Here is a 13,716-nt window from a genome sequence, read left to right as displayed (position 1 = left end):
TCGACCGCCTCCACCGGTCTTCTGGACCACTGTGCGCCTCTGCAACGCACCTTGATCTCCAGCGGCTCGCCCTCGTCCACCTCGATGCACTTCTCGAGCGGGATGGTGACCATGGGCGGCGCCTGGTCCATGTTGAGCTGCGCCTCGGTGCGCGCCTCGCCCACCATGTTGGAGGCCACGCACGTGTACACGGCCACGTCCTCCTTCCACACGTGGCTGATGCTCAGCACGCTCGTCACCTGGCCCTCGATGGACGTCTCCACCGTCACGCGGTCGTCCGTCACCACCTCGCGGTCGTCCTTGAGCCACGTGATCTTGGGCTTGGGGTCGCCGTTGACGCGGACCTTGAACTCGACCGGGCTGTCGTCCTTGATGATGCGGTCCACGAGGTCCTTCACGAAGCTGGGCTTCTCGGCTGGCGGACCACCACAAAGAGCACTTCAGTGTCGCAGCTCTGCCCTACGGTGGAGGCGGCCGAAACTCTAGACGCGTTTTGAGCTCCAGAGTCGCTAAATGGGACTCGAACCGAACGTGTGACCCCACCAATGGATTCCTCGTTCGGAGAGCAATCCATCGGTGGAGTCACACGTTCGGTTCGAGTCCCATTTAGCGACTCTAGAGCTCGAAACGCGGCCAGAGTTTCGGTCCCCTGGCCCACTGTGCGCCCCCGCATTGCTACTTACTGTGGAGGCTGAGCTGCGCGCTCTTGCTGGCGTCTCCCTGCGAGTTCCTGGCCGTGACGGTGTACACGCCGTGGTCGTCCGTGGCCGTGTCGTTGACGCGCAGCGAGTACGTCTCGTTCTCGCGGTCCTCCAGCACCTCAAAGTGGTCGTCAGCCACGATGGGCTGGTCGTCCTTCAGCCTGCGGGCACAAACCACAATTTAGAAAAATGAAAATAAAACATATTTTCAAAAATTTAATTCCTAAAATTGTGAGCGTTTCATGCCTCTCCTCCAGCCTCTCGTTTTGCAGTGCAGGCGGGCACGTGTCGGGCCCGAAATGGCATACGATCATGTGTGGTCTAGCCCTTAGTGGTAATGGTAATGGCGGGTAGGCAACACGAGTACACGGCTGCAGCTAGCCGCCCAGCCGTTGCCTACGCCGCAGGCGCTCTCCGCGCCGACTTGGCAGACTTGGCAGACTCACCACTTGACTTCCGGCGCGGGGTTGGCGTGGATCACGACGTCCCACTGCGTGATGGTGGTCGGGATGCCCGTCTTGTCCTTCATGCCCTCGATCTCCGGCCGCAGGATGATGTTGAGGATGGCCTGGAGGCATGGAGGCCGGTCAGGGCGAGAGCAGGTGGACGGTTTGGGACGCGTTTTCACCTCTTGTGTCCTTGCACAGTGGGCCAGAAGACCGGTGGTGGCGGACGGGTTTTGAGCTCCAGAGTCGCTAAATGGGACTCGAACCGAACGTGTGACCCCACCAATGGATTCCTCGTTCGCAGAGCAAACAATTGGTGGGGTCACGCGCTCGATTCGAGTCCTGTTTAGCGACTCTGGAGCTCAAAACGCGTCGAGAGTTTTGCCCGCCTCCACCGGTCTTCTGGCCCACTGTGCCTGCTGGGCCGCATACTCACGCTGCTCTCGACCTCGCCGAACTTGTTGCTGGCCTTGAGCGAGTACTGGCCGGTGTCGCCGTGGCGCGCGCTGGGGATGGTCACGGAGTACGTGCACTCCTTGAGGTCGTCCTGGATGAACTTGGTGTCGCAGTTGATGATGACGTTGGGGTCCTTGTCGGGCAGCAGCGCCACGCCGTCCTTCCACCACTTGATGTCGGGCACCGGGTCGCCCGTGATGACGGCCTTGAGCACGGCCTTCTCGCCCTTCTTGGCGGTCGTGTCCTTGAGCCCCAGCTTCAGCTTGGGCTTGCGGAGCTCCTCCACGGCTGGCGGCAGCACACAGCAAAGGATAGACAAGTCGCACGCAATTTCGGCCGCCTCCACCGGCCTTCTGGCCCACTGCGCAACGTTCGCCAACACTTTTCCCTGGAGGCATCCCCGCACAGTGGGCCAGAAGACCGGTGGAGCGGCCAAAACTATAGACGCGTTTTGAGCTCCAGAGTAGCTAAATGGGACTCGAACCGAACGTGTGACCCCACCAATTAGTGTTCCGGATTGGGTGGGCGGTCAAAACCCGATGACTCCAGAGCGCGTCTAGAACTCGGCCGGTGAATGCAGTGCCAGCCGCAGGCACTGCCGACGGGATAGCCTAAGCCCTACGCCAGCCTACTGACAGTGCCTGCGGGCGGCACTGCATTCACCGGCCGAGTTCTAGAGTCGCTCTGGAGTCATCGGGTTTTGACCGCCCACCCAATCCGGAACACTACCACCAATGGATTGCTCTCCGAACGAGGAATCCATTGGTGGGGTCACGCGTTCGACTCGAGTCCCATTTACCGACTCTGGAGCTCAAAACGCCTCTAGAGTTTTGGCCGCTCCACCGGCCTTCTGGCCCACTGTGCCCCGTCACCGTCCAAGCACGAGCATCTCGCACCCGCCGTCCACAGCCAACCCGTTACGGCGGGCAGCGTGCCAACTTCCGGTTTCAATGTGCTCGACTCGGAGGATAGAAAAAGCAAAGCCAAGTCCTGGAAGCCCCAAGTTACTCTGTCACGAGGAGATAACTCTAAAGGGACGCTCGTCAAACAAGGAGTTAGGACACAAAACGCCTAGGAACTATGCAAACGTCGTCTACTACTTACAGCCCAACGCTGAAAGATGAAAAGATTTGCTCCGTCGATTATGAAAGATAATATAAGGGGTGAATTAATTTTGTGAATCTGTGATCTGGCCCAGAGTACTGCATGCTCTCGTCGGTATGTCGCGGGAATGTCAGGGGCGGTAGTTTTGGGGTGTTGGGGTGCACTCTTCCATGTGACTGGCTCTGTAGTGAACCAAAGTGTGGCGAAACCTCGCGGACAGGACACACAGGCACGCGGACAAAACAAAAGACGGCCTTGGCCCGAGGGGGATCCGAACCCACGACGTCCCACATGCATAGCGTTGGCAGGTGCGAGTCCCCCTAGGGGCGAGCCGGCTTTTGTTTTCCGAGTGCGCGCTACACCTGGAAGGAAGGGGTGAGGGACAACCTGTCTCTCTCGCACCCGTGGGGCGCACAGTGGGCCAGAAGACCGGTGGAGGCGGCCAAAACTCTAGACGCGTTTTGAGCTCCAGAGTCGCTAAATGGGCCTCGACCGAACGAGAGACCCCACCAATGGATTCCTCTGGTCACGAGGAATCCATTGGTGAGGTCACACGTTCGATTCGTCCAGAGTTCTGGCCGCCGGCGCCGGCCTTCTGGCCCACCGTGAGAGCGCCTGTTGCTGCAAACGCCGGGTTGGGGCACTCACGGATGAGCTTGAGGTTGCACTCGAGGTCCTGGGAGCCGAGCCGGTTCTCCAGGTGGAGCTTGTACACGCCCTCGTCCGTGGGGATGAACGTGGGCGGCACCTCCAGCTTGTACACGTCGCCGGACTCGGAGATCTTGAGGTGCTCGTTGTCCGCGGTCACCTCTTCGCCGTCCTTGTACCTGATGGCAAGGTAGCGGGTTCGAATCCCAGGTCAAAGAAATCAATTTTTCCCGATCTAGTTTGGTTTCGCTTTACGCACCAGGTGGCCACTGGCTTGGGCTCGCCGATGCAGGTGACCTCGTAGATCTTTGCGAGGGACTCGTAGATTTGCGAGTCCTGCATGTTGTGCTTGGTGACGACGGGCTTGGCTGCAATGCAAACCATGGTTACGCCGCGCGGGGGAGCCACGGCGGGGTGCTGCTTTGTCTTTAGAACCATTTATTTTAAGGATTCAGGGAAAAAAAGAAGCCACTCTGATGTCGTGGATAATATATAGAGATTTATCAGCACAAGCTAGGACATCAGGTAACCATTAGAAGACAGCATCCCGCCAATGATGATAAATGAAAAGGACCCTCCACTTCCTTCGACGTTTTGAGACACTCAATCTGCGTCTACCATAACTGTGGTCGCTGCTGCAGACCGGCACAGAGCAGCTCTACGTGGTCACCGACATCGAGAGCTAGTCTGAGTCGGCAACAGCGACCAGGTCCAAAAGCAAATCTCACGGCGCGAAGCGTTTGCAAGTGTGTTAAGGTAATGCTGAAGCGTATGGGGGGCTGTGCGGCAGACGCACAGTGGAGAGGACATGCCTCGAGCACCGGCTAGACCGAAAGAATGGCCCACTGTTAAACTCTACCTGGGAATTTATTCGACAAAATAATCAATTCTGCTTTCTGGTTCAGTTTTTAAGTTTTTACATTTTTTAATTTTTTTTTGAAGTTTTTTTTTAAATTAAATTTTTAAACCAGAAGGGTAGAAAGTAAATTTTAAAAGGAAACAAAATTAATTTGGACAAATGAAATAAAAAGCAAGTCAGCGGGGCAGCCTTGGCTCGGAAGAAGAAGAAGAACAAAAACGGAAGTTACAAATGGCAGTTTTTACGAGAAATATACGCTGCAAATGAGCATCCGCAGCGTATATTTCTCATAAAAACTGATATTTCTAACTTCCGGTTTTGTTCTTCTTCCGGGCAAGGGCTGCTCCGAAATACCCTATTAATAGACCCTTTGAGTCGTCGCCGAGTGAAGAACAAAAGTAATCAAATATCCAGGAACCACTAGGAACGTTCCTACTGGTTCCTGGCTTTTTGATTACTTTTGTTCTACACTCGGCGACGACTGAAAGGGTCTATTTGATCCATGTTTACCGGTGGGCATCGAAAGACAGAAGGCACTGTACCTGGCGTTGAAGGCGGGCCAAGCGGCGAAGCGGCGGAGCGGCAAGCGTCGAGTGCTCATGCAGGGATGCCAACACAAACACACACAAGGAGCACGCGCACACACACAAGCGCGCAATGGGTCTCGCGACGCCCGCAGCGCTTGCGGCTTCCAGCGGGGACTTTGGTGGAACAGAGAAACCGGCGAGGCTGGTCGACGGGGCGTAGGCCCGCTGGCGAAGACTGTCGAGACCTGCAAAACCGTTCGAAATGATGCTTCTTCTCTTCGCGGCCGTTTCTTCACGTATGTACAGCGCGGACTAGTCTGGAAACGTGTGTGAGTGTTCACAGCAGCTTAACAGTAGGTTTAGAACTCGCAAACGTTCAACGAAAGGCTACTTCACACGGGAAGGTGGACACCCCGCCGCGTACATGAATTCGGGTTTTATCAGTGGCGTAGCGAGGGGCAACCCTACAGGGCGGCGCCTAGAGTCGGCAACTGTACATTGGCCACGCCACCGGTTCCGGGGACTAGACCACGGAAAATTCTTTTTCAGTGTGACGCGCGGGGCGCACAGTGTGCCCGAAGACCGACCGGTGGAGCCGGTCTGAACCCCGGACGTGTTTAGAGCTCCAGAGTCGCTAAATAGGACTCAAACCGAACGTGTGACCCCACCAATGGATTGCTCTTCGAACGAGGAATCCATTGGTCGGGTCACACGTTCGGTTCGAGTCCCATTTAGCGACTCTGGAGCTCAAAACGCGTCTAGAGTTTCCACCGCCCCCACCGGCCCTCTGGCCCACTGTGAGGCGTCTGGCGGGTCGTGGTGTGAGTGACACCGTGTGAGTGACAGTTCAAGAAGGCGTCGCCGTGGCGGCGTGGGGAGGGTACCTTCGCCGAGCGCCTTGTCCGCCTTCTCGCCCTCCTTGTCCAGGATCTCCTCCAGCACGGAGCGCTGCTTCTGCACGCGCCGCAGCAGCGCCTCCAGGGCGGGGTCCTCGTCGTCCTCCACGACGCTGGCCTTCTTCCTGGGCGGCGCGTCCGAGACCGTGGGCGTGGCGGGCGCACTGCCCTCGACGCTGGCCTCCACCGTGTCGAGGCGCTGCAGTCGCCGACCTGCAAGCCCCTCGCGGACGTTACCGGCGTCGTCCGGCACGTCGTCGTCGGCGTCCTCGCCCGGCCCCGGGGACACGCTGGCGCGCGCCGACCGGCCGCCGTCCTCGTCCGAGTACACGGACACGATGGACACGCCGCGGCTCACGGCCAGGCGCGCCGCGGCCACGCCGAGCAGCCCGGCCGCGTCCTCGGGAGGCTCTTCGACCACGCCGAACTGCAGGCGGTCGCCCGGCGTCTGCGCGTCCACCTCCTCGACGGTGACGTCGTGGAACGGACGCCGCGCTGAGGGGCGCCGACGTCCCCACCTGCAAGGCGTGCTCACCGATTAGCTGCCTGTGTCTGGGACTCGAGGGGACCAATCAGCAAGCCGCTACACTACGGTGCCGTTGCTCGGTGGGCCAGAAGACCGGTGGAGGCGGCCAAACCTCTAGACGCGTTATGAGCTCCAGAGTCGCTAAACAGGACTCGAACCGAACGTGTGACCCCACCAATGGATTCCTCGTTCGGAGAGCAATCCATTGGTGGGGTCACGCGTTTGGTTCGAGTCCCATTAGCGACCCGGGCGGTTCCGGGATTTCGACAGCCTTCACCGTTCCTCTGGCCCACTGCGCGTTGGGCGACCAATCAGTAAGCCGGATAGCAAGTGCGTCTACTGGAAGGCACATGTGTTAGGCTGCAGGGGCAGGAGTGTTCGAAGGACGGCGGCGCGTTGGCGGCCTTCTTTGGGCTGCTGCGGCGCTGCGGCGGGGCAACACCAGAAGGCACCGCGGTGTAGCGGACGGACAGACGGACAGTGCGACACGGAAAGCTGGACGGACGTACTGCTGGCCGAGGCCGTGGCTGCCCTGCCTCCTCTCTTACCTGCGGACTGGGCCTTTTGCGGTGCCTGCTCGTCGGCGACGTCGCGCTGCTCGGCCTTCTGGCCTCGGCCGTCGGCCTCGTCTTGCGGCCGCGCCTCGGCCACCGTGGCCTCCACCGCCTTCTGCGGCTTGCGCCGGCCGGCCTCGTCCCCGGCCTCGGCCTTCTTCGGGGAGCTGCCCTCGTCGGCGTCGACCTCGACGCGGTCCTGCTTGCTGGCCTCGGCGGCCTTGCGGGGCTGCTGGCCGTCCACGGCCTCTTCCTGCGGCTTGGCCTTGGCGGCGGCCTCGGCCGGGGCCTCCACCTCCTGGGCCGTCCGCGGCTTCAGCTTCATTCTCCTTGGCCTCCTCCGGCTCGGGGTCCTTGTTCGCCTTCAGCTTCACGTCCAGCTCCTCCTGCTCTTCCTCCTCCTCGTCCTCCTCTACTCGCTTCACCTTCTTGTTCATCTCTTCGTCCTCCTCATCCACGGTCCTCTCTGTGCGGGTTCAACACGGCAGAGCATTAACGGGGGAAGGGACGGGGACTAGCGAAGGCATGCAAACACTAAACCCTCAGCGGAGAGCCCGGCATTTCACTTAAATGGGTGGGGCTTTTCGCTTCTCTAAGGGGCACCACACCACAGCTAGAAGTCTATTTCTAGTTCTAGAGTTCCACCCGAGAGACACACAACATGCCTAGTAGGGAACCGCCAGTGGCCGTCAGGAGGGTCTGGTCAGGTCAGGTCAAGTCGGGCGCACCCGGAGGAAGGTGTTGTTGATTTCGCAACGCACAGTGGGCCAGAAGACCGGTGCGGCCGAAATTCTAGACGCGTTTTGAGCTCCAGAGTCACTAAATGGGACTCGAAGCGGACGTTTGACCCCACCAATGGATTGCTGTCTTAAAGACGAATTCATTAGTAGGGTCACACGTGCGGTTCGAGTCTCATGTAGTGACTTCTGCAGAGATCAAAACGAGTCTAGAATTTTGGCCGCCTCCACCGGTCTTCTGGCCCACTGCGCCACGTTCGCAAACACTTTTCCCTTGGGGCATCCCCGTCACCGCCCAAGCTCGAGCATCTCGCACCCGCCGTCCACAGCCAACCCGTTACGGCAGGCAACCTGCCAACTTCCGGTTTCAAGGTGCTCGGCTCGGCGGATAGAAAAAAACGCAGTCAAGTCATGGAAGCCCCAAGTTACTCTGTCACGAGGAGATAACTCTAAAAGGGATGCTCGTCAAACGGGGAGTTAGGACACAAAACGCCTAGGAACTATGCAAACGTCGTCTACTACTTACAGCCCAACGCTGAAAGATGAAAAGATTTGCTCCGTCGATTATGAAAGATAATATAAGGGGTGAATTAATTTTGTGAATCTGTGATCTGGCCCAGAGTACTGCATACTCTCGTCGGTATGTCGCGGGAATGTCAGGGGCGGTAGTTTTGGGGTGTTGGGGTGCACTCTTCCATGTGACTGGCTCTGTAGTGACCCAAAGTGTGGCGAAACCTCGCGGACAGGACACACAGGCACGCGGACAAAACAAAAGACGGCCGAGGCCCGAGGGGGATTCGAACCCGCGACGTCCCACATGCATCGCGTTGGCAGGTTCGAGTTCGAGTCCCCCTAGGGGCGAGCCGGCTTTTGTTTTCCGAGTGCGCGCTACACCTGGAAGGAAGGGGTCAGGGGCAACCTGTCTCTCTCGCACCCCTGGGGTGCACAGTGGGCCAGAAGACCGGTGGAGGCGGCCAAAACTCTAGACGCGTTTTGGGGCCCAGAGTCGCTATTTGGGACTCGAACCACACGTGTGACGCCACCAATCGGATTCCTCGTTCCGAGAACAATCCATTGGTGGGGTCACACGTTCGATTCAAGTCGTGCTTAGTGACTCTGGAGCTCAAAACGCGTCCAGAATTTTGGCCGCCTCCAACGGTCTTCTGGCCCACTGTGGGGCGTGCCGTGGGGGTGCGAGAGACACAGTCAACTTTCCCCAGAGGCCGTGAAAACGCGTCTCATCCTCATTTCACCCGCAAACTCTGCCGCAAATTACGAGTACCGCACAAGAGTCGCGCTTGCAGTAACTTGACATTTTGTTTTCTTGAAATGTTGTTTTAGAATCAAACTACCGCAGGTTCAACGCTGGCACGGCACTCGTTCGCCAGAACGCGTCAAAGAAATAGGGGAGGACCGCGGCACAGTGGTCCAGGAAACCGGTGGAGCTGGACAAAATTCTTGACGTGTTTTGAACTCCGGAGTCGCTAATGGACTCGAGCCGACAGTGTGACTCCACCAATGGACTCCTCGTTAGCAGGGAAATCCAATGATGGGGTCACACGCTCGATACGAGTCCCGCTAAGCGACTCTGGAGCTCAAACCCCGTCCGGGATTTTGACCGACCGCCTCAACCGGTCTTCTGAGCCACTGCACGACGCGGAGGGCGAGTCCCAGGCCCCGGGGCGGCATACGGTGGGCTAGAAACCGGCGGAGGCGGCCAAAATTCTGGACGCGTTTTGAGCTCCCGAGTCACTAAACAGGACTCGAACCGAACGTGTGACCCCACCAATGGATTCCTCGTCCTGAGAGCAGTCCATTGGTGGGGTCACACGTTCGGTTCGAGTCCCATTTGGCGACTCTGGAGCTCAAAACGCGTCAAGAATTTTGGCCGCCTTCACCGGTTTCTGGCCCACTGTGCGGCAACGGAAAATTCAAAAGCCGCGAACCGTGTTCTGCGCGCTGCGGAGCACAGCGCCCACTCACCGTTCACCACCACGTTGCACTTGGTGGACGTGGTGCCCTGGTCGTTGGACACGCGGCACTCGTACTCGCCCGTGTCCTGGTACTTGCACAAGTTGAGCGTGAGGCTGTAGCTCTCCTGGCGCTGCCGGTCGCGCGTGATCTTGATGTTGGCGTTGGCCTCGGCCGAGAGCTTCTTGCCGTCCTTGTACCTGCGGGCGAGAATGAGGAGCGTCAGACACACTCGAACGCCACGTGCAAAGTGCACAGTGGGCCAGAAGACCGGTGGAGGCGGACAAAACTCTAGATGCGTTTAGAGCTCCAGAGCCGCTAAATGGAACTCGAACCCAACGACTGACCCCACCAATGGATTGCTCTCCGAACGAGGAATCCATAGGTGGGGTCACACGTTCGGTTCTAGTCTCATTTAGCGACTGTGGAGCTCAAAACGCGTCTAGAATTTAGGCCACCTCCACCGGTCTTCTGGCCCACTGTGGCGGTGCGAGCTTGAGGGTGTTCACCATGTCACGTCGGGAATGGGCACGGCGTTGGCCTCGATGTTGAGCTCCAGGGTCTCGCCCTCGTCCAGGGTCACGTTCTCGAGCTTCTTGGTGATCTTGGGAACGTCTGCGGAGAGCAAGAAACACAACAATAAAAACAAAAACAAAAAAACACTCGATTTGACCTGCCACACTGGCGCGATACTCACACAACACCTTGAAGTTGGAGCTGTTGTCCGTGGTGCCCAGCGGGTTGGTGGCCGTGCAGGTGTACTGGCCGGCCTGGTCCACGTGCACCTCCTTCATGGTCAGCTTGTACGTCTTCAGGTAGATGTGGGTCTCGTCGAAGGTGCGGGTGATGAGCGTCTTGCGCTCCGTCACCTCCACGTCGTCGTGGGTCCTGTCGGGAGCACGGCGTGGCCGCGCGCGTTAGGTACTTGGTTTTTGGCGACAGGTTTCCGAGTTCAAAACCACTGAAAAGGCTCAATTTATCTGTGGTGGACGTACCACTTGATCTCGGGCTCCGGGAAGGCCTCGATGGTGACGTCGAACACGACCATGAGGTCGCCCTCCTTGGACACGATGTCGCGCAGCTTCTGCTTGACGAGCGGGATACAGTGCACGTGCATGGTGGTGCTGTCGCTGCAGCGGCCGTTGCGGTTGTCCAGCTCGCACGTGTACTTGCCCATGTCGTCACGCGTAATGCCGCGCAGCGTGAGAGTGTGCATTTCGCCGTCGCGGTCGCTCTCGATCTTCACGTGCCGGTCGTCGTTCAGCAGCTCCGTGTCGTCCTTGAACCTGCGAGCCGACGCACGTCAGCCAGCGTCAGTGGGCCAGAAGACCGGTGGAGGCGGCCACAACTCTAGACGCGTTTTGAGCTCCAGAGTCGCTAAACATGACTCGGACCGGACGTGTGACCCCACCAATGGATTCCTCGTTCGGAGAGCAATCCCTTGGTGGGGTCACACGTTCGGCGCGAGTCCCATTTAGCCACTCTGGAGCTCAAAACCCGCCGTCTGGAGTTTTGGCCGCCTTCGAAGCCTTCCAAAATTTCTGACAGAACTTCGAAGCAAACTTTCCACGGTTCACAAATTTGTTTTTAACAGAGTTCCAGTTCTCACCAGCGGACCCTGGGCTTGGGGTCGCCGTCGACCTTGACGGAGAAGGTGGTGAAGTCGCCCTCGCGGACCTCGATCTTGCGCGGCGCGATCTTCTGCGTGAAGAAGGGCGGCGACTGCACGGCCAGCTTGTAGAACTCGGACGTCTGGCTGACCTCGTTGCGGGCCACCACCGAGTACGAGCCCGAGTCCTCCAGGACCATCTTCTCGATCACCAGCACGAACACCTCGTCGCTCTCCTTGACGATGTGGAAGCGCGAGTCCTCCTTGATCTCCTTGCCGTCCTTGAACCTGGGCACGAGTTGAGGCAGTCATGCGAGGCGCCGCACAGTAGGCCAGAAGACCGGTGGAGGCGGCCAAACCTCTAGACGCGTTTTGAGCTCTAGTGTCGCTAAGCAGGACTCGAACCGAGCGTGTGACCCCGCCAATGGACTCCCCGTTCGGAGAGCAATCCATTGGTCGGGTCACGCGTTCGGTTCGAGTCCCATTTAGCGGCTCTGGAGTTCAAAACCCGTCCGGGATTTTGACCGCCTCCACCAGTCTTCCGCCAAACTGGAAATGGATTTTAATGTGAACATCAACTGGCTCCAGGCGTCCTCACCACGTCAGCTCCGGCGGCGGTCTTCCCTCCACCTCCACCCTGACCCTGAGGGTGTCATCCATCATGCAGGCCTGGTCCTGGATCTTCGTCTTGAACTTGGGCGGCGCTGCAAGGCAAAAAAAAAATCCGTTAGACACTCTTAGCCGCGTACGTCATCAATTTTGAAGTTAACCCCCTCTCTACAAACTCACGTCATATCGAACGGAGTGAGATGGTTGATTATTTTTATGCATACTATTTAAATACGAAAAGTACTCTACGAAATCTTGACAAAAAAATTGGTTAAGCTGTATCAGTTTTTGTCGTTTATTTATTGTATTTAAATTTGAGGTATAAAATATTAAATTTAGTTTATTTTTCGCAGTGGACGGACTCACCCTTGACGTTGAGCGTGACCTCGGCAAAGTCCTCGCCCATGTCGTTCCAGGCGGTGACAGTGTAGACGCCCGCGTCCTCCGGCGTCACGCCCTTGATGATCATGGACATGCTCTCGTCGTCCTCGTAGAGGAAGCGCACGCGGCCGCCCGCCTTCACGTCCTGCCCGTCCTTGGTCCTGGAGCGAGAGAGACAGTCACACAGTGGACTTGCCAGAAGACCGGTGGAGGCGGCCAAAACTCTCGACGCGTTTTGAGCTCCAGAGTCGCTAAATGGGACTCGAACCGAACGTGTGACCCCACCAATGGATTCCTCGTTCGGAGAGCAATCCATTGGTGGGGTCACACGTTCGGTTCGAGTCCCATTTAGCGACTCTGGAGCTCAGAATCGGTTTCCAGTCGCTCACCATGCGATTTCCGGCTTGGGCGAGCCCTCAACCTTAAGCTCCAGCATGGCCGAGCCGCCGAGGCTCACTTCTTGAGTCTTCGTTTCCACAGTGATCTTGGGCTTCTCCGGCTCCCTCGCCAGTGCATTGACGCCTCCTAAAAATAGAGAAACAACACACACGCATGACTGCAAGTTTGTCGCTAGGCACATCAACAAAAACAAAAACATCAACATACGAAAAAAAATGTCATGAAAAGGTTTTTAGTTCGGATCGGGGGGAACAGGATTTCGACATCGTGCATTCAATAAAGAACAGCTGTAAACATGGTAAAATTTCAAAAATTGAATTCATCTTTTCTAAAGTATTGACATAAATCGCTTTCTGCGGAACCGAAAGTTTTACTTTTCAGCCAGGGGAAATGGTGCGAATAAAACCCTAAAAACAAGGAAAAACATCAAAATGCCTTACCATTCTGATGCTTTTAGAATATATCTCTTCCCGATCACGACATGCGCGGAAGGTTCTCACAAGAACACTGGAAAAATTTGCCGTCATTTGGCACAACTAACTGATCCCAACGCCACTGTAAGCGATTGCATGGCCGTCACAACATTACCACCGACGCACAGTGGACCAGAAGACCGGTGCAGGCGGGCAAAACTCTAGACTCGATAGCTCCAGAGTCGCTAAAAAGGACACGAACCAAACGTGTGACCCCACCAATGGATTCCTCGTTCGGAGAGCAATCCATCGGTGGGGTCACACGTTCGGTTCGCGTCCTGTTTAGTGATTCTGGAGCTCAAAACCCGTCGGGGGTTTTGACCGCCTCCACCGGTCTTCTGGCCCACAGTGCGAAGAGGTTTATCGACCTCGTACAAAAATTCGGCCTCCAAATACTGCGATCATTGACTCCGGGAACGAGCGTGACGTGACTATGACGTCACTCGGTGACGTGACGGTGACGCGACTCGGCACGCGGGCCAATCAGACGGAGAATTGGACCACGGCGAGGGCCGGCACGGGGCGTAATGCGAGACTGGCGGGCTAAAAATACCGAGGGCACCGAGAGGGAGGCGCGGGCGAGGGGCGGGACTGCCAAGGATGGCGAAACCGAGAGCTCCGTCCGCGAACGGCCGCCCGCCGGCCAGCACACTGGAGGGCGGCGAGGCGCGGCTGGAGCCAGGACGTAAACAAAGGGGCGGGGGAGGGCATGCACACCGCCACGGTTGGGAACAGCACACTCCGTCGACGAGGTCGGCACGGCAGGCAGGCAGGCGGGCAGGCAGCTCCATCCGGGCTACCTTCATCCTTCTTCTTGGCC

General features: G+C 57.7%; 1 protein-coding gene across 2 annotated transcripts in view; it reads right to left on the bottom strand.

Moving 5' to 3' along the window:
* LOC117648547 (obscurin-like) overlaps positions 1-13,716 on the bottom strand; it is an 89,478-nt gene that overhangs the window by 14,012 nt on the left and 61,750 nt on the right. For both annotated transcript variants that reach the window (XM_034391064.1, XM_034391065.1), the window contains 11 exons: positions 12,414-12,549; positions 12,010-12,185; positions 11,633-11,738; positions 11,035-11,322; positions 10,421-10,711; positions 10,123-10,313; positions 9,935-10,040; positions 9,438-9,625; positions 7,981-7,989; positions 3,615-3,723; positions 3,356-3,534 (listed from right to left, as the gene is read on the bottom strand). In XM_034391064.1, the coding sequence (XP_034246955.1) occupies positions 3,356-3,534; positions 3,615-3,723; positions 7,981-7,989; positions 9,438-9,625; positions 9,935-10,040; positions 10,123-10,313; positions 10,421-10,711; positions 11,035-11,322; positions 11,633-11,738; positions 12,010-12,185; positions 12,414-12,549 (1,779 nt within the window). The remainder of the gene's footprint in view (positions 1-3,355; positions 3,535-3,614; positions 3,724-7,980; positions 7,990-9,437; positions 9,626-9,934; positions 10,041-10,122; positions 10,314-10,420; positions 10,712-11,034; positions 11,323-11,632; positions 11,739-12,009; positions 12,186-12,413; positions 12,550-13,716) is intronic.

The sequence above is a fragment of the Thrips palmi genome, unplaced genomic scaffold (genome assembly GCF_012932325.1).
Source record: "Thrips palmi isolate BJ-2018 unplaced genomic scaffold, TpBJ-2018v1 HiC_scaffold_3, whole genome shotgun sequence".
Classification (NCBI taxonomy): Eukaryota; Metazoa; Arthropoda; class Insecta; order Thysanoptera; family Thripidae; genus Thrips; species Thrips palmi.
This window is presented reverse-complemented; position numbering and strand designations above follow the sequence as displayed.